Raw genomic sequence first — 20563 nt, forward strand, 5'->3', positions numbered from 1 at the left:
GTGTTTACAGGGGAAGTAATGATACGGAAAACAAAACAACCAAAATCCAAAAAAAAAAGGAAAATAACATTATCAGCAGACTAGTTTAGCAAGTATGAAAACAGAAATGTTGTTCATGAAATGGTTTCACGTAGGAGGGCTTCCAAGTTGCTATCGGCACGACAACTGTGTCCAGCACAATGAAGGAAGGGAAGTGTGGGACTGAGGAGGATAACAGAAACACTGTCAACACGTTGGGTTTAGGTGGTGAGGTTCTTCATATAGATGATGAATAGTTGTTCTTAAAGAAGTCAAACTTCAAGCGATCATACCGGTGTTTCTTGTCATGCCAGATCCTGATATGGTATCACCTGCTTCGATCTGAAAAAATATTAAGTGTAGTAAATTTACACAGATGTCAAAAAATATTAATTCGCTTCACTGGTAGCTGTTAAACTGTATGTTAGACGTCATGACTAATCTGATGAAATCAGAATCATAAAGAAAAGATGTCACTTAAATGTTGATCAAAGCTGTCTGGCACTATAGATTATTACAAAATACAACTCTGTTGCACTCTGTCACTTGACTGTATCAATGTTCATCGTTTAAAAAACGAAGTAAACACTCAGTTCATACTTAAACTCACAGAATGTATTTTCTGCACAGGCATGACAGTAGGCTGTCCAAGTCATTGTTAAACCTAAAGCACAATGTAAACGTTTGTATCCGTGGTGACTGAACTTGACGTTTCTGATGTATTATTGTAATCCGTTTAATATGGAAGTCTAACATACGGTGGAATGTGGTGTGGTAATGTGGTACTTTTAGAATATCAGAGTTCCTTTTCTGACTGTAATGCGGAGTTCCTCTGCTAGATGTTTGTATCCATCCTGATGTCATGTATCTGTCATTACAAATACATTCACTTTCATTAAATAATCACTGGGTCAGTGTGCGTCGTCCTTTTGATAAGCGACCTCGTACGTTTCACTTCACCGTGCTGGCAGGCTGCATGGGGAGTGGAGCAGCTGGCACAGAACTTGTTGAGCCCATTTCTGAGGCGTGAAACACACAGCAGAGTACCGTTCAGTGTTTCAAAAGAGACGTAACAACCTAAACTGATCCATTCCTTTGTTAACCGAGACCCTGTAAACCACTGCAGTCACTGAGCATGTGACAGCCCTGTGCGTCAGAGCGCCAAGAGCCGTGGCTTGCTCTAGTGTCTGACTCACATCTCCAGTTCTCAGTGCATTAGCTAGATTGGTTGTCCACATGCAAGCTTCTCCAGCTTAGTCTCCTCCACGCCATGCTAACCGCTAACAAACCAGGAAAAGCACCAGACAGGGCAATGCTGCTTCATCCAGCCAGTGCTGTCTGGATGCTGTGACCGGCTGGGGGGCTGAGAGGGGGGCCTGGGTGGATGAGAGGGGCTGGTGTTGGTCAGGGTGGATGAGAGGGGCTGGTGTTGGTCAGGGTGGATGAGAGGGGGGCTGGTGTTGGTCAGGGTGGATGAGAGGGGGGCTGGTGTTGGTCAGGGTGGATGAGAGGGGGGCTGGTGTTGGTCAGGGTGGATGAGAGAGGGGCTAGTGTTGGTGAGGGTGGATGAGAGGGGGGCTAGTGTTGGTGAGGGTGGATGAGAGAGGGGCTGGTGTTGGTGAGGGTGGATGAGAGAGGGGCTGGTGTTGGTCAGGGTGGATGAGAGAGGGGCTGGTGTTGGTCAGGGTGGATGAGAGAGGGGCTGGTGTTGGTGAGGGTGGATGAGAGGGGCTGGTGTTGGTCAGGGTGGATGAGAGAGGGGCTGGTGTTGGTCAGGGTGGATGAGAGGGGCTGGTGTTGGTGAGTGTGGATGAGAGAGGGGCTGGTGTTGGTGAGGGTGGATGAGAGGGGGGCTGGTGTAGGTCAGGGTGGATGAGAGGGGGGCTGGTGTTGGTGAGGGTGGATGAGAGGGGGGCTGGTGTTGGTGAGGGTGGATGAGAGGGGCTGGTGTTGGTCAGGGTGGATGAGAGAGGGGCTGGTGTTGGTGAGGGTGGATGAGAGGGGCTGGTGTTGGTGAGGGTGGATGAGAGAGGGGCTGGTGTTGGTGAGGGTGGATGAGAGGGGGGCTGGTGTAGGTCAGGGTGGATGAGAGGGGGGCTGGTGTTGGTGAGGGTGGATGAGAGGGGCTGGTGTTGGTGAGGGTGGATGAGAGAGGGGCTGGTGTTGGTGAGGGTGGATGAGAGGGGCTGGTGTTGGTGAGGGTGGATGAGAGGGGGGCTGGTGTTGGTGAGGGTGGATGAGAGGGGCTGGTGTTGGTGAGGGTGGATGAGAGGGGGGCTGGTGTAGGTCAGGGTGGATGAGAGGGGGGCTGGTGTTGGTGAGGGTGGATGAGAGGGGGTTGTGTGGTGGCCCACACTGCAGATCCAGGACATGGTGTATGCTTATGACTCATCACAGCTTTGAGGGGGCAGCTAGAGATGACTCATCCAGTCTGGGATGGTCCTCCGACAACCAAAGAAGAGCGGCTATTGTGAGATTTTAGTGATTTAGAAGGATGAGCATGTTGCAAATACCAGCAAGCCTTGCTGTGACAAATCGACGGCAATCAGGAAAACATCTGGAAGGCTTGGCAGGAGAACTGTTTGTTAACCTTTTATCTTTTGGGAGTGATGGAACATTGACCATTTTAGTTTCCAAAGTACTATTAACATGCTGAAAGAGAATATCTGGGTAAAAGCTTAACGTTAGCGAGAGAACAAAAACACATGTACAATCGGCATAACCTTGGGAGAAAATCTACTCTGCTCCTTTTTATTAAAAAACACACACACACACATACACACACACAATCAAAACATTGTGTATAAAAAGACAGTCACAAATAAGCATTTTACACCTAGAATGTCATTTTCTGGTTCCTACTGATCTGTTGTTGGAGACAGATCCCTTAGACCATCTATCAAAAGTAAAGTATAAAGTTCCCAAAATATGAATCTTATGTATTGGCCCAAGGACATCATCTCAAATCTACCACCATTTAGCAGAATCAGCTAGCACAAGTTAATGCTAACCCCTTAATTGGCTACCAAAAAAACAGTAAAAATAAAATAAAATAAACAAAAACAGAGTTTTGCTAATGATTTGATTTCCCAGAGTACAATCTCCTTCCCTAGTTGGGAGGCTTGAGTGGCAGCAACATGGCCTGAGATGGGGTGGGGGGTGACGGTAAGGAGGCGGGGCTATGGGGGGGTAAAGGTAAGGAGGCGGGGCTATGGGGGGGTAAAGGTAAGGAGGCGGGGCTATGGGGGGGTAAAGGTAAGGAGGCGGGGCTATGGGGGGGTAAAGGTAAGGAGGCGGAGCTATGGGGGGGTAAAGGTAAGGAGGCGGGGCTATGGGGGGGTAAAGGTAAGGAGGCGGAGCTATGGGGGGGTAAAGGTAAGGAGGCGGAGCTATGGGGGGGTAAAGGTAAGGAGGCGGGGCTATGGGGGGGTAAAGGTAAGGAGGCGGAGCTATGGGGGGGGTAAAGGTAAGGAGGCGGGGCTATGGGGGGGTAAAGGTAAGGAGGCGGGGCTATGGGGGGGTAAAGGTAAGGAGGCGGAGCTATGGGGGGGGTAAAGGTAAGGAGGCGGGGCTATGGGGGGGTAAAGGTAAGGAGGCAGAGCTATGGGGGGGTAAAGGTAAGGAGGCGGGGCTATGGGGGGGTAAAGGTAAGGAGGCGGGGCTATGGGGGGGTAAAGGTAAGGAGGCGGGGCTATGGGGGGGTAAATGTAAGGGGACCATCTGGGGACCAGACAACCTGCTTCCTGAATGACATCAGAGGGCACCAAGGCTACACAGTGGAAGACCTGGCTCTCCCCAAGTGATGCTGTGTTGCAGCGATGGCTTACGTTTCACCCCAGGAACCTCCGTAAAGCTCTCAAAAACCACATCTGTCAACAGTTCACCCTGGAAGGTGCATCACAAAGCAGGCTCAATGAATTAGCAGGAAAAAAAATTAATTTAAGAAATAAACTTGAGGTCTTTTTTGACAACAAATTATGTACATGACTACCTTCCATACATTTTCTTATTAAATTCAAATTCAGCTTTGTGGTCCCTTAGGTGGATCCAAATGAATATAATATTGGCACAATGTCCTGTTATCTGTATGTATTGAACCTGCATGAAAACGGCTTGTATGTTGTGAACATGATCAGGAGCTAACTGGTACACACACCATCTCAGCTGCCTTGCACAATACGTCATGTGCAAATATCTCACCCTTATTATTAGATAAGAAGTCATTGCAAAGTGTATAATATAGTGAAAAAATAAATATCTGTAGTAAAAAAAAAAAAAAAAAAAAAAAAAAAGGTCTTCATTTGAGTAAATAGGGGAAGTGAGGGGATGCATAAACCATCTACCCATAATGCACTGCGCTTGCAGGGGCAGAGTTGAGCGAGGGAATCCAGGAGGTTGAGTCTTACATCTGATCCAACAAGCTCTGGCCTTTTCCCACACTTGCAGCTATACACATTTACACTTCACCATCTATTAAAAAAGATCGAACTCAAGCCCAAACAAACGACTGGATGAGGGGAAAGTCACGCCTATATCTGGGGTGTCTGTGCAAATACATAGTAAGTTTACACCAGTGTGAAGTCGTTTACAGTGGGGGAGGGAGAGCATTAAAACGCATCTGGCCTGGAAGCTCAGGATGTCCTTAATGACAGGTGACAGCAGGCATGCAGCACTTTATCAACAAACAGGGAAACAGAGAAGCCCCTTTAACTTCCTCTCTAAAACGTCATGACGACAGCCCTCTATGACCAGGCCTCCGCACATGTGCACCATGAACGTGAATTAATACGATGACTCACCTGGTCAGCTAAAGTCTATGAATGGGCTTCAGAGAGGAGGGAACACAGGCCTTACTCACTGGATCATCCATCAACACAGGCTCTCCATGGAAGAGGGGGACAGATGAATCCATACTTTATGAACAGAAGACTCCAGCTAACATGATTGTATCAACCTGATGAATCTGCCTGGGAGGAGAGGTGTGTCTCCGTTTCCCTGGTGGAAACAGAAAGCCACCTTGAGATAGAAAACAAGCACCGTGTTTGGCATGTGTGAACTCCTGCTGTATGACCACAGCTGAAACACAACCAGGCGGAGGGAGGGAGGGAGGAAGGATGAGGATGAGAGGGGGCAGGAGATGAGAGAGAGAGGTAAGGAGAGATCGAGAGAGAGATATTGAGGCAGATGTGGGGAAGACTCGGACTACACCGGGCCGGAAGCGGTAAGGCGGTGGTGAGTGAGGGAGTGTCTTGTGTATGTCCATGTGACTGTACGGACCAGGGAAGGAATCCTTGGTAAGAAGTCTACAGCACCACTGCCCGTTTAGAGGCGTAAACAGTCTTCAACACAAAGTCAATCATCATCATTACAACAATCATACAAAAGAAAAACAAAAAAAGAAAATCCCTGCAGTATTTTGTTTCATTATTTCCTTGTAGTTAGTCGACAGTCTTGGTTGCAGCCCTGGGGGGCGGCGGGGGGGGGGGTTGAAGGTGTCAGTGGTTCCAGCCCATCAGGTGACTGACGCGAGCCTTCTCCGTCATGCGGCGCACCCTCCCGGAGCGGGACAGGCCCAGGTTGAGGGGGTCCTCTCCGGCTGGGTCCTCCCCGGCAGGGGCCTCCTCCTCAGACTCGTCGTTGTACAGCACCGTCCTGCGCCCCTGGTTCCTGGTGTTCACACGCAGACCTTTCCTCTGCCGGCGGCTCCTCGGTCGGAGCTCCGCCGCCGTCGCCCTGGTAACCCCCCCGCCCTCCTCCTGGTCCGTGTCCTCCCCCTCCTCCTCCTCCTCCTCATCAGGCTCCTCCTCCTCCTCTGGCTCCTGTTCCTCATCCTCCTCCTCGCCTGCTACCTCCTCCTGAGGCTGCGGCTGCTCCTCCTCCTCTTCCTCCTCCTCCTCCTCACCTTCCTCTTCTTGGCCCTCCTCTTCCTCCTCCTCTTCCTCCTCCTCGTCCTGGCCCCCCTCCTCTTTCCCTTCCTCCTCCTCCTCCTCCTCCTCCTCCTCCACCTTTCCTTCCTCGTCCTCCTCTTCTTCTTCCTCCTCCTCCTCCTCCTCTTCCTCCTGCTGTATCCGGGCTCGTTTAGCCCTCTCTGGGAGCCTCTCTCCTCTCCTCCTCCTCTTCCCCGGGGCTGCTGCCTGGCCCCTGCTGCGAGTGTGGAGGCAGGGAGCCTTACTGTAGTCGTGGTCGCCCCCCTCCACAAACTTCTCCACGTCCGAGTCGGACTCTCCGTCCCCGTCGGACGAGGAGGACGAAGACGAGGATGACGAGGAGGATGAGGATGATGAGGAGGACGATGAGGAGGAGGAGCTGTTGGACCTGCCAGACGCCTGCTCCTGATTGGCGCTGAGCAGCTGTCTCCTCAGACTCTGTCTGGAGCCGTTGGTTAGAGGTCCGTTACGCAGCGGCGCTGGAGAGAGAACACACACACGTCACTACTGTACCACACCACTACAAGAACTAGCCCACTTCTGAGCCACACATCTCTCTCCTGTGCCACGTCAACACAAACAGACCCACTTGATGACCGTCAAATCAGGTTCAAATCATTTCCATAGCATTTTCTAGAAATGATTTGATTACAATCTGGTTGTCTTTCATCCAGGACAAGGTGGTGGTCGTACCTGCCCTGCTGCTGGGCGCCCTGCGGCCCGGGGCCCTGCTGCGGGTCTGCCTGCTGGGGCCCTGGGAGCTGCTGTGGCTGGCTGGCCCTGAGCTCTGGCTGTCCTCATCCACCAGCCCACCGCTGGACTCTGAGGCTGCTGAGGACACATCCACAGTCAGTCTCCCTGCAGCATCACGCCTGGCCCTCACACACACACACGCCTGGCCCTCACACACACACGCCTGGCCCTCACACACACACACACACACACACCTCACACACACGCCTGGCCCTCACACACACACACACACACCACACACCTGGCCCTCACACACACACAAACATACCACACACCTGGCCATCACACACACACAAACATACCACACACCTGGCCCTCACACACACACACGCACACGCACACGCACACAGGCTTACCTTGAGACGGCCGGCGAGGTCGACTCTTGGATGAGGTTTTGGATGAGGTCCTGGATTTGTTTGGTTTGGTTTTCTTCCCTGACTTGTGTTTCCCTCTGGGACTGGACAAGATAGTGGGTTAGAAGCAGATAAGATGGGGGTGTGTGTAGGGTGCGTGTGTGTGTAAGTGTGTGTGTGTGTGTACCTGCAGGGTGTGCTGGGGGGGGGGGAGCTGCCTCCACTGTGAAGCCTCTTCCTGTAGTTCTGCCTCTGGCGGCTCCTGCGCTGGTTCTGAAACGCCGACTTGTAGTCGGAGATGATGGCGATGATCTGCTTCTCAAACGAGGCCGACAGGCTGAGGGTCATGGTGTAGATCTGGGGAGGGGTCACCAGGTCACAGGTCAGACACCGTTTTATTTAGTTTTTTTTTTGGTTTCCATGTCATCTTCCCTCGTGTCTCCATGGCGACAGGCTCTCACCTGGGACTTCTTGTTGGGCGTGTAGGCCTTGGAGTTGCTGAAGATGAGGCGGACGTCTTTGGAGAACTCCATGGGGTTCTCGTAGTTCCCCTCCAGCAGGGTCTCCGACACGGTGCCCAGGTCCATCGGGGTGTCAATTATGTCCCTGTAGTCCTGGGTAAATGAAGAGGTTTAGAGAGGATCTTACTGGGTAAATGAAGAGGTTTAGAGAGGATCTTACTGGGTAAATGAAGAGGTTTAGAGAGGATCTTACTGGGTAAATGAAGAGGTTTAGAGAGGATCTTACTGGGTAAATGAAGAGGTTTAGAGAGGATCTTACTGGGTAAATGAAGAGGTCTACAGGCTGTCTGAAGGGCTCAGAGTCGGGGGAGTCCACCATGCGCCTCACCAGCTCCAGACACTGCCCCCGCCACGCTCGCACGTCTAACACCACCCCGCGCTTCTTAGGAGACGCCCGGGGGTGCTGCCAGAGACAGGAGACACATTCAGGACAGGACAACCCTAGGGAACGCTCACCAGGTTCTGACAGGGCCGGGTGGTCCTGCTCTAGAACATGCAGGGCAGGGAGTCCCTGAGGACCAGGGTTGAGAACCCCTGCCCTAGGGTTTACAAATCACTAACATCTTTCTCCTGGAGTCTCCTGACAGCAACGAGGTGTACCAGTGTTTAGGTTCTGACTACAACTGAAGCGTTCCTGAGGAGGAACCACAGCCTGCCGCACTCACCCGCTGTCCTGTGGACGTGCCTGGGGTGTCCGAGTCCACATCCACCTCCACGGTCTGCGCACACACACACACACACAGAGTGGTTAAGTTTGGAACACTGAAAACATGACACGTGTAATTTCCTGGGTGAAGCAGGAAGCGTTGTGAGCCAAGCGGGCTCCTCCCCTCACCTCCTCCTCTCCGCTGCTCATCTCCGTCTTGACCCGGTGGTACAGATCCATGATGTCGAAGCTGCTCTGGTCCCTGCAGACAAGCAGGAACACACAGCTGTTTAACATCTACAGGGTGTTCATCATGGCAGCTGCTTAACATCTACAGGGTTCCCCTCATCTCTGAGGGTCTTAGGTCCACTAACAGGAGCTGATATGTGGGTCTCTGTGAGGTGTAAATAGGCTGGCTGGCCTCAGATGCGACTGGAGGCTGGCCTCAGATGCGACTGGAGGCTGGCCTCAGATGCGACTGGAGGCTGGCCTCAGATGCGACTGGAGGCTGGCCTCAGATGCGACTGGAGGCTGGCCTCAGATGCGACTGGAGGCTGGCCTCAGATGCGACTGGAGGCTGGCCTCAGATGCGACTGGAGGCTGGCACTCACCCGATGAAGAGCAGTAGCACGTCGGTCACCACCTTTGCCGCAGCCACGATGGGGCTCTGGGGCTCGTTGAAGGTGCGAGCGTTGTGCTCGATGTAGCGCACCTCCCACATGAGAGCAGAGATACGCCTGCAGGAAAGGAGAAGGTCAGCTCTGGGAGAGCCCAACATCAGGAGTGTGTGTGACACAGAAGGTATGTGTGTGAGAGAGAGAAGGTGTGTGTGAGAGAGAGAGAGGTGTGTGTGTGTGTGTGTGTGAGAGAGAGAGAGAAGGTGTGTGTGAGAGAGAGAGAGGTGTGTGTGTGAGAGAGAGAGGAGGTGTGTGTGTGTGTGTGTGAGTGAGACTGACCTGTAGAAGCGGTTCTCCAGCTTCTTGCGGATGGTGCTGAGGTCCGTGAGGTAGGCCACCACGGTGCAGTACTGGGGGTAATCACGCAGGTCCACCGGCACGCCAAACGCCTTCGCCACATCTGCAGACACACCTCAACCTGTCAACCTCAGCCTGATGACCTCAAAACACTCAACCTCAAACCCTCATGGTCAGCGTGTCGGGGCGTACCTAACGTCAGCAGGTCATCGATGGCGTGGACGACCCTCTCACAGTCCTCATCCCGGCTGTGCGCTCCCCACTCCCCCTCCTGCGGCGCGTACAGCAGGGACCGCAGCTCCTCCTCCGTCACCGGAACGCCGTCACCCTCCTCCTCCGGGAACGCAGCTGGGGGGGGGGGGTGGGACACGGTGTGTGTGTTAGTTCTGTATGTGTGTGTCTGGGTGGAGGCCTGTGTGTGTGTGTGTGTGTCTACTGACCTTCATCAGGAATGGGCTCCATGTCCCACGGGCTCATCCTCTCTCTCTCCCCGTTGTCCCACCTGAGGAGGGGACAGAACGTCAACACACCTGCTCTCTCTCACCTCCACATATTCAGCTGTGTAGGTTACTGGACTATGTAACACTGGAACAGAGTGTGGGTACTTACTGGACTATGTAACACTGGAACAGGCTGTCTGGGTACTCTGACTGTAAGGGCTGCTGGTCCTCCACAGAGCCGAACCACCAGGCGTTGTCGATGATACTCCGGAAGCGCATACCTGACAGATGACACAGGGTTAGAACGAGACACCAGCCCTCTGGGAGGAGGGGGGATGGAGGGAAAGAGGGCAGGGTGGATGGAGGGCAGGGTGGATGGAGGGAGGCTGGATGGAGGGCAGGGTGGAGGGAGGCTGGATGGAGGGCAGGGTGGAGGGAGGCTGGATGGAGGGCAGGGTGGCTGGATGGAGGGCAGGGTGGAGGGAGGCTGGATGGAGGGAGGCTGGATGGAGGGAGGCTGGATGGAGGGCAGGGTGGAGGGATGGATGGTGGATGACTACTAACCTGGTTGCCAGTTGTGTTCTTTAGCTTCATTATAAAACTGCTGTAGCACCAAGAAATCGATGACGTCAGGCATGTCATGGTACCTGATGGAACAACGTACCGTTAAGCTAGAACACAGAACCCGGGGCTAGAAATAAACACCACTGACGTCAGAACAGCTGAGATGAGCGGGGGTGGAACTGACTTGAGGGAGAAGGACTCGCTGGTCATTTTGCCTGATATGGGGTCCAGGAAGGCCAGCTTCAGACAGCACAGAGTGGGAGGGCCCACCTCGTACTTGATGCCAACCACCTTCACAGACTCCTGGTCCTACAACACAGAGAAGGAGAGAGACGGAGGTCAAACGTTGTGCTCCGTCAGAGACAGCGCAGCAGGAAGCAGCGGCACGCAGGTCGTTCCTCTCACCCTGAGGTTGAGCTTGTTCCAGGGCTGCTTCTGAGGGTTGATGCTGTAGGCCTTGGCCCTACGGACGGCCCTGACGTAGGCCTGGTGGCCCTGCCTGAAGTAGATGAGCTGCAACGAGACACCATGCATCAGCACAGGAGACGCTAGCCTCTATAGAATATATTTATTTATCTAAAAACTTTTTTTTTTTTTATATAGAAAGGCTAGCCCCTGGAGGTGTGACCCCACTCCTGGGAGGCAGGGAGCCCGCTTACCTCATCGCCCATCTGGGGCACGAAGGGAGAGCGACGGGGGAAGGTCTCCATGATCCAGGAGGGGGGCAGCCACTCCTCCGCGTCACACCCAGCCAGAGAGAGAGACGTGCTGGGCTTCTGAGCACACAGAACACCCCGGGTCATCATCCAGCTCAGCCACAGGACAACACTAGTGTGTGTGACTGCCCTGACGTTGGGATAGGATCCCCTGTGTCTGACTGCCAAGCATACGACTGATCCTCTGTACCCTGGTCTTGTATGTAGTTAGGTTATAGTACATCATTTATGTGTTGACTGCTTTAGATTAGAGGCTGTTCCTGTGTGGCACCACTGGAGGTGTGTGTGGCACCACTGGAGGTGTGTGTGGCACCACTGGAGGTGTGTGTGGCACCACTGGAGGTGTGTGTGGCACCACTGGAGGTGTGTGTGGCACCACTGGAGGTGTGTGTGGCACCACTGGAGGTGTGTGTGGCACCACTGGAGGTGTGTGTGGCACCACTGGAGGTGTGTGTGGCACCACTGGAGGTGTGTGGACGTACCTTCTGTTTGGTCTGGGTTGGCCTCTTTTTCTTCTTCTTATCCGCTGGTCTCCGGCTGGCCTCCCCCTCCCCCCCCCTCTCCCTCCTCCCCCTCCCCGCCCTCTCCCTCCTCGGAGCTGCTGTACCCCGGGGGGCGGACCTGCCGCCGGCTCGTCCGTTTGGGAGGCTGGAGGTTGATCCCAGCGTCAGCCGTCCAATCAGAGTAGTCACTGGACGACTCGCTGGAGCTGCTGTCGCTCTGCCACCTGGCTTCACCATCAGACGACGCATCGCTGGCCTCCATCTGCTCCTCTGCCTGCGCGCACACACACACACACACATTTAGTCCAACAGTCCTTCTGGTACAGTTCTGCTGCTGTACCGTCATGACTAAACTGTGACCACCTCCCCCCTCCCTCACCTCTCCATCGCTGTCGGAGTCCGCCTGGCTGTCGCTCGCCCTGGCCCCCCCTCCCCTGCCCCGGTCGGCCGGGCGCCGCACGCGTGCAGAGCGAGTCTGGTAGGAGTGCCTCTGCGGCTTCTTCCTCCGGCTCGGCCGCAGGGTGCGAACGGACGACACCTGGGGGTCGCTCTGGGAGACAGGAGGGAGGAGCCAGCGTTAGTTTCCTGTCTTGCTCTGGGATGAAGGAGAATCTGGGCTGGGGGGTTGAGGAAGGGAGGGATGAGGAAGGGATGAGGGAGGGAGGTATGAGGGATGGGGAGGGATGGAGGGATAATGGAGACACTCACAGGGGTGGCAGCAGCCACAGGCTTCTTCTTCCTCTCAGTGTTGTACAGAGAACACTCCACCTCCCCCTTGGCCCGCCTCGTTTCCTCCATCACCCTACACACACACACACACACACAGAGAAGACAAACACATCGTCTTAGACTGAGCCTGCAGCAAGGGGAATGTCTGTGTGTGTGTGTGTGTGTGTGGTGTCTCACCTGTGGACCCCCTGCTGTACCTCCGTCACCACCACCCTCCTGCTCCATGCGAGCAGGTCTCTCTCGGTGGCCATCTGGCTGCGGGGGGCGTTGTGGTGCATCTGACGCACTCCCTGCACCTGGCCGCTGCTCAGCGTGCCCGCGCTGGCCTCCGCCGCCACGCCCTCCTGCTCACCTGGGCCACGGGACGACACGTTAGCACCACACCCGAGCACGCTAGCCAATCACAGAAGCCGGATTCTGCCCATTGGACCTTAGCTGCATGTTTTCCCTTCTGCCTTCCTGTCACACTTCACTTAAACTGTCCAAGAAACTAAAAATGTATCTTTAGAATATATATCTAAACGTACCCTCCGGAACGGGCTGGGCCTCTGTGTCCAGATCTCCATCTCCATTGTGCTGGTCCTGCAGCTCTCTGATCAGGTTGTCCAATAGGCTTCCTGCCCCGGCCTGGTCACGCTCTGCTGTCTGCTGACCAATCACCTGCTCCACCACCTCCCCATCACCTAGGCAACGACACCAAACACAGAGGACACGTGTGATCTCACTGCTGAAGCTGACAGGACGTTTCTATACAAGTAGGAAGATCAGTGTTTGCTGAAAGGAGGTGTTAGCTACGTAGCCTAGCTGTGCTACAAGGGAGGTGGTTTAGCATTAGCTACGTAGCCTAGCTGAGCTACAAGGGAGGTGATTTAGCATTAGCTACGTAGCCTAGCTGTGCTACGGGGAGATGGTTTACCGTTAGCCACGTAGCCTAGCTGTGCTACAGGGGAGATGGTTTACCGTTAGCTACGTAGCCTAGCTGTGCTACAGGGGAGATGGTTTACCGTTAGCTACGTAGCCTAGTTGAGGCACCAGCTGCTCCTCCTTGCAGCTCTCCCTGCCAGGAACCAGGCGCTGGTAGTGGGGAGGGTGTGGGTTCCCGTCCACGTCCACCAGGAAGGGCGGGGGCATGAGGTGGGGGGCCTGCTGGGTCTGCTCGTCCAGGACATAGTTGTTGGCGTCACGGATCAGTGGGCGGAAGTCAGTATGGAAGAACATCTGGTCTGGAATCTGGAGCGGGGAGACCGTAAGGTGTTGGGTGGAACTGAACTAGATAGAGCTGGTGTAGAACTTAGCTTCTCTCCCCGGGATGCTAACATGCTAACATGCTAGCAGGCTAGCAGGCCTCACCTTCTCGTACGGGCCGCTACAGCCGAAGCCAAAGACGAGCAGATGGCCGTGGGAGTCTGTGCAGGCGAAGTGCTGGCCGTCAGCAGAGAACTTGCAGTCGAACACAGCACCATGGCCCTGGCCTTCAATCTGCAACCACAGTGAGGACAGAGGGATGGTGAGAATGTCGCTGAGGGCAAAAATCATTATTTAGTCCTATATTTTTAGGACTATGGGCTATAAAACAGTCTTCCCAAACATGGATTAATCTTAGTCCTGGACTAACAGACTTCAAATGCAGACGATGAAGATTCTCAATGAATGAAATAGAATTTCCGTGAGCCACCCACCATGTTGAAGAAGTTGCGTATCTTGGCTCCCTTGGACAGGTCCCAGATGAAGATGTTGCCGTCATGGCCAGCAGACAGCATGATGCGCTGGTCAAAGGGGTGAGCTTCCAGGACAAACACCTCATCATCATGGCCCTGGGATGTGTGTGTGTGTGTGTGTGTGAGCACCGTTTGTGTGTTGGTGTGTGTAAAAAGAAGGAAAATCCATGAAACTCAACTCAGGAGACATGAACATGTGGCGTTTGTGTACGGAAAAAGGAAGTGACAGCGCTGGGGGCGGGGCCAGAGGCCAGGAGACTCACAGAGAGCACGTGCAGCAGCTGTCCAGAGGTGGAGCTCCACACCTTCAGCAGGTAGTTGGAGACGGCGGTGATGACCGTACGGTCGCCACGGTCCCACGCCACCATGGTGACCACCAGCTTGGTCTTATCATCTCCGTTCACCACAGCAGTCCTGGGAGGACACACACGTCAACACACTGCCCTCAACACACACTGCCCTCAACACACACACACGTCAACACACTGACCTCAACACACACTGCCCTCAACACACACTGACCTCAACACACACTGCCCTCAACACACACTGCCCTCAACACACACTGCCCTCAACACACACACACGTCAACACACTGACCTCAACACACACTGCCCTCAACACACTGCCCTCAACACACACTGCCCTCAACACACACACACGTCAACACACAGACCTCAACACACACAGACCTCAACACACACAGACCTCAATACACTGACCTCAATACACTGACCTCAATACACTGACCTCAATACACTGACCTCAATACACTGACCTCAACACACACTGACCTCAACACACACTGACCTCAACACGAGACACAGCCCTCATCCATTCACTCTGTGTAAGGGATCAACGTATAGAGACTAGGTCACTACTGCTAAATGCACCCTGTGTTGTGTTCCTGCATCTAAAATGTATCTTATTGCTTCCGAAAAAAACCTTAGAATGCCCCTAAATTGACCAATCAGAAACGAGTATTCAACAAAGCAGCCTAGCAACCGTTGCCGTGTGCCCTCTCACCCCGGTAGTCTGGCGGCGATGTCCAGACTGATGCTCTTCCACTCCTGCTGCTGGTAATGCCAGACTCTGGCAGTGCCGTCACGACTGCCGCTCACAAACCTCAGGCTGGGAACACAGGAGACACACAGCATCAGCCCACAGCCAATCAGAAACTCAGGTTTACATTTAGTACATTTAGCAGACGCTCTTATCCAGAGCGACTTACAGTAAAGTACAGGGCCATTCCCCCCGAGGCAAGTAGGGTGAAGTGCCTTGCCTAAGGACACAACGTCATTGGCCTGGAGGGGAATCGAACCGGCAACCTTCTGATTACTAGCCCGATTCCCTAACCGCTCAGCCACCTGACTCCCTCTTTTGGTTTGAATGGAAGTCTGTGGAAGGGGGGTAACCAGGGGTAGGCAGCAGTGTAGCTGCCAAAACCTAAGTCGGACTTGAATGGAAGTTTATGGGCGGGATCTTTGTCCATACACTAACCTGTCACTGTTGTTACAGAACTGGACGACCACAACCTTGTCCTGGGAAAAGAAGAGGGTTTGATGGACAGTAAGTATCATTGTTTAGGATACCACAGTGAGAGGTACGAGGTCTGCCCCTCCAGGCCCTCCTCACCATGTGAGCATCCAGCTCCGAGAGCTTCATGGGGGTGTCAGAGCCCAGGTAGTACACCCTGATCACATGGTCCGTGCTTCCTGTGGCCAGGAACATCCCGCCTGAACACCACAGAAGAAGAAGAAGAAGAAGAAGAAGGAGGATAAGAGACGGATATTAGGCTGAATAAACGTCCAAACGCATCTAGTGTTGTGACTCGAGTTCATCCCCCTCTCATAGGGAACTCTCAAGGTTGTCTTGGTGCCGTGTTTCACAATTAACCGATAGAAGGAGAGGAGTTGGGCCAAATACCGCTGCTGAAGGAGGAGGAGGAGATCTGGACGCCGGGACGGGAGCGCTCGATGAACTTGACAGGACGATCGCTGCAGGGAGGACAGATTTAATGTTTCGCTACACGGACCATGAAACACAAAGATAAGCGGTAGCTCTGAGCCAGGGATGAAAGCAAAATTGCAAATCTTAATATAGTAATATCTAAAGAGCGTAACTTACACTGTGTCAGAGCCCAGATCTGAGTTCCTCAGATCAACAAAGCAATTGTTACTTGTATAGAGGCAATATCACAGAGGGCTTCACATACGCCCACAGAACTGCACCTAAACACCCTCCATATCTCTGCAGAACTGCACCTAAACACCCTCCATATCCCTGCAGACCTGCACCTAAACACCGTCCATATCTCCGCAGAACTGCACCTAAACACCCTCCATATCTCTGCAGAACTGTACCTAAAGACCCTCCATATCCCTGCACCTAAACACCCTCCATATCTCTGCGGTGCGTCACACCTACCTGAACTTCATGGTGAGCGAGTGCCACAGCCAGAAGCACACCATGCCGTCCGCTCCTGTGGAGGCCAGATACCGCATCATCCCTTTGACCCCCGGACAGAACTGAGGAGAGACAAGCCAGAGTCACCTCCCAGCCGTGGAGAGAGACAAGCCACAGTCACCCTCCCAGCCGTGGAGAGAGACAAGCCAGAGTCACCTCCCAGCCGTGGAGAGAGACAAGCCACAGTCACCTCCCAGCCGTGGAGAGAGACAAGCCAGAGTCACCTCCCAGCCGTGGAGAGAGACAAGCCACAGTCACCCTCCCAGCCGTGGAGAGAGACAAGCCACAGTCACCTCCCAGCCGTGGAGAGAGGGGCCACCAGACCACGGGCCCAAACAGAGGATGCTGTTGGGGGTAACCACGACAACATCCCCCAGGGAAACACAGAAAAGCAAGAACCCGAGGCAGAGCCTGGGGGAGAGTGTCTCACCTGTATGGAGGTGATGGAAGCGGCGTGCCCCTGCAGCACGGTGATGGGGGCGCAGGTGCGGAGGCACCACACCCTGATGATCTTGTCACAGCTGGCCGAGGCGATGAGCGTGTTCTCGTAGTTCACCGCCATGTCGGAGATCTCGGCCGCGTGGCCGCGCAGCGTGGACAGCAGACGCCCGTCGTCTGTCGACCAGATCTTCACCAAACAGTCGTCTGAACCCTGGAGGACCAACCGGGAGACACGCGCTCTTGTGTGAAAATCACTCGTTAAGCAGACGCTCTTATACAAAGCCACCCACAAGGGAGTGAACCTGGAAGCTCAATAATTCGCAGGTAAATGCTCTGACCCAGTCAGGTAACAATAACAATAATAGCTCAATAACTCAATCCTGGTCCTCGGGACCCCCTGCCCTGCATGTTTTAGATATTTCCCTGCTCCAACACACCTGATTCAAATAAATGGGCCTGATAACGACCCATTCGTCTAAAACATGCAGGACAGGGGGTCCCGAGGACCAGGATTGAGAACCACTGATGTAACAGAAGTGGTGAGGATTTATAACACGATCATGTGTTATCAGAATATGTTATCAGAATGTGTTATCAGAATGTGTTATCAGATGTGTTAGCATAATGTGTTATCAGATGTGTTATCAGAATGTGTTATCATAATGTGTTATCATAATGTGTTATCATAATGTGTTATCATAATGTGTTATCATAATGTGTTATCATAATGTGTTAGCATAATGTGTTAGCATAATGTGTTATCATAATGTGTTATCATAATGTGTTATCAGAATGTGTTATCAGAATGTGTTATCATAATGTGTTATCATAATGTGTTATCATAATGTGTTATCATAATGTGTTATCATAATGTGTTATCATAATGTGTTATCATAATGTGTTATCATAATGTGTTATCATAATGTGTTAGCATAATGTGTTATCATAATGTGTTATCAGATGTGTTATCATAATGTGTTATCAGATGTGTTATCATAATGTGTTATCATAATGTGTTATCATAATGTGTTATCATAATGTGTTATCATAATGTGTTATCATAATGTGTTATCATAATGTGTTATCATAATGTGTTATCATAATGTGTTATCATAATGTGTTATCATAATATTCCTAGCGAGCCTCACGGTGAAGATGCGTCGGCCGGTGCGGTCGAAGGCCACACAGTACACGGAGGACAGGTGCCCCAGGATCCTGCGGTGAAGCTTCAGGCCAGAGTAGCTGGAGGTGGGCTGGGCGTGGCCGAAGCGGGCGGAGCCTGTGGTCTGCCGGGCACCCATGATGGAGACTGGACGGGGGAGACACAAGGTCAGAGGTCAGCCTGGGCGGAAGACAAGGCTGCTCCCCAGTCCTGGAGAAATAACTAACTCTCTTTTTGTACGTGAAAGTCTGTGTAACATTTACATATGTTGATGTCTCTCAAGTCACGCGTTGCTGTACAAGGAGCACACTGCCAAACATGTTATTCTATAGTTAGGCTTCTCTCTCTCTCCTTAGACGGGGTTAAGGTTAGAGAGGGCTAATTGTTGTTGTGTGGTTACTTTGCTTTTGATCTGTCTATACGTTCTGTGACAAAGTTCTGTGTAGAGAGGGTCGTAACAGTTCCACAGTCTGGGTGAAGTTGGAACCTAACCTTGGAGCCATCTGACCTGGGAGGTCAGATGGCTGAGCGGTTAGGGAGTCGGGCTATTAATCAGAAGGTTGTTGGTTCGATTTCCGGCCGTGCCTAATGACGTTGTGTCCTTGGGCAAGGCACTTCACCCTGCTTGCCTCGGGGGAATGTCCCTGTAGAGCGTCTGCTAAATGACTAAATGTAACCTACCGACGCTGGGAGGGGGGGCGTCGCCGGCGGGGGGTTCTGGCGGTCGTCCCCGGTGAAGCGCAGCAACGGCGGACCCGCTCCACGCGACATGGCTGCAACCTGACCCACACAAGCAGCATTACATCGTTTCATGTGCGACAACCTAAACGCACACACCTACACACCTACACACACACAGACCCGGTACACTCCAATCACTGCACAACAACATGGCTTTAACTACAGATCATAAGAATAACAATGTAACCACAACACATTGTTTTACAGCACATAGCTACGCTGAATAATAATATGGGTGTAAATCTTTCAATTGTATGAATCAATACTCTCGATTTAAATACATGGAGGCACTGAAGTAAGAAGGTGATAGAAGGGCTCACTTCTAGATGTGCGGAGCAGAGACTGTTTCCCCACCCCCAGCAAGGTTTGCACCCCTGGGACGCAAGGTGGAGCCGCCTGGTCTATGAGAGGCCCTATTTGCCGGCATACTCGCAGTAGATAATCTGCTGGAATATGCTGGTTTAGGATCACCTGTGGACAACATGAAGTGGAGAGTAAAATGCATAAAAAATGATAATTAGCGATGCAAACATTAGCAACTAATTTAAATAGGGAAGTAATCTAGTGTAGCAAGTCAAAACACACACACACGCGCACGCACGTAGGCACGCAGAGGCGACGACCAATCACATTCACACTTTGTAAATTCTCTCCGCTCGCTCAAATAGTAACTGGGATTTCATTGGCTCGCAAAGGTGATTGACATTTAACAAGGCCTTGTACATCCTCGTTCTGTTTGCCCTCGGTTAACCCCTCCTCCATACCACACACAACACGGCACTTATTGTTTAACACACACATAATAAAATGTATTTAAATGTAATTTATTTGTTCATATAACGAATTGTGTCTTACAAATGTGTACACAGAATTGAAATGCTTCAAAATTGTGATTTTTTTAATTTTACGAATACATGATCACAAAAGTTATAAATATTAATCAGTCGGCTATAAGTTATCATAATAACACTCACCCAGTCTTCGAAGTTTCGTTTGTATCGCTTTCCGTTCCAACTCCATCGTTCAGGAATCAACTAAAAAGGTAGACACGCGGTTGGAAAAGCGCTTCGAAACTCGGTAACGTTATCTAGCAATCTAGGATACAATAGCTGGCTACTGTAATATCTCTACGTATCAGTAGCACAATATTACAAACCACTATACAGCAGAAAGTGGTAAATTTCACGAAAACGCAAGGTACAAGTAAATAAGAGCAAACGCGTCTCACCTCATACTCTTCCAGTTCCTCAACAAGGATCTGTATGGGGAGAGTTTCTAGTAGTAAGAACAGACATATTTTGTAGTAATGTATAACTGATGTACATTATCGTTCGGTGTTACCTGTGCCGCCTTTTTACAAGGTCCCGACTGCAGAAATCTGGCAATGAGGTAATACAATTCTGAAAGGAGAGAGAAAAAACATTAGCTCGCTAGCAACCATTCAGCTAGCGTTAGCCAACTTGCTAACAATTAGCCTACTGACTAGCTAACTGACATCAATAATGTTTCGCTGCGTTGATATTCCAGTGAACCCTATGGCAGCACTCACCAGCTTCGATTTGTGAACACTGTTCCTTTGCCATCACTTGAGAGAGACGGCGGCATTAGACTATCTGGTGCCTTATTTAGCTAGCTAGCTTGCTACTAGTGATAGCCTCTGAATTGTTCCCCACTGTATTCGGCCTTTCCTTTCTCAAGCTTCTGTGACCACCTGGTGCTCCGTTAGCGCCCCCTCGCGACCGATGAATCATCAATGCAGTTCGGTAGTTCTTGCAAACGCCACATGGGGGTCCCCACAAAGAACAGCCACTTCGTCCTTCGTTCGTTGATTTTGGCTGTTAAACTATAAAAAGCAACCGTATCTGTACAATAAACTAATCCACAATATAAG

General features: G+C 52.1%; 1 protein-coding gene across 1 annotated transcript; it reads right to left on the bottom strand.

Annotated features, from left to right (window-relative positions):
* Positions 1 to 3458: 3458 nt before the first annotated feature.
* Positions 3459 to 20358, bottom strand: brwd3 (bromodomain and WD repeat domain containing 3). Its single transcript, XM_067257304.1, is given in 41 exon segments — positions 3459 to 5969; positions 6024 to 6424; positions 6639 to 6776; positions 7055 to 7155; positions 7239 to 7408; positions 7513 to 7665; positions 7832 to 7975; positions 8238 to 8291; positions 8408 to 8480; positions 8830 to 8955; positions 9175 to 9295; positions 9385 to 9540; positions 9633 to 9694; positions 9802 to 9913; positions 10197 to 10279; positions 10381 to 10505; positions 10602 to 10709; positions 10856 to 10972; positions 11395 to 11460; positions 11462 to 11689; positions 11795 to 11965; positions 12124 to 12217; positions 12322 to 12496; positions 12672 to 12827; positions 13149 to 13374; positions 13495 to 13623; positions 13824 to 13958; positions 14126 to 14276; positions 14889 to 14993; positions 15363 to 15403; positions 15498 to 15598; positions 15789 to 15859; positions 16290 to 16390; positions 16759 to 16980; positions 17918 to 18078; positions 18613 to 18711; positions 18993 to 19143; positions 19647 to 19706; positions 19901 to 19930; positions 20014 to 20072; positions 20222 to 20358. Coding segments are annotated over 41 exon segments (5466 nt in total). The 5' UTR covers positions 20256 to 20358; the 3' UTR covers positions 3459 to 5513.
* Between the last annotated feature and the right edge of the window lie 205 nt (positions 20359 to 20563).

The sequence above is a fragment of the Osmerus mordax genome, chromosome 19 (genome assembly GCF_038355195.1).
Source record: "Osmerus mordax isolate fOsmMor3 chromosome 19, fOsmMor3.pri, whole genome shotgun sequence".
Lineage (NCBI taxonomy): Eukaryota > Metazoa > Chordata > Actinopteri > Osmeriformes > Osmeridae > Osmerus > Osmerus mordax.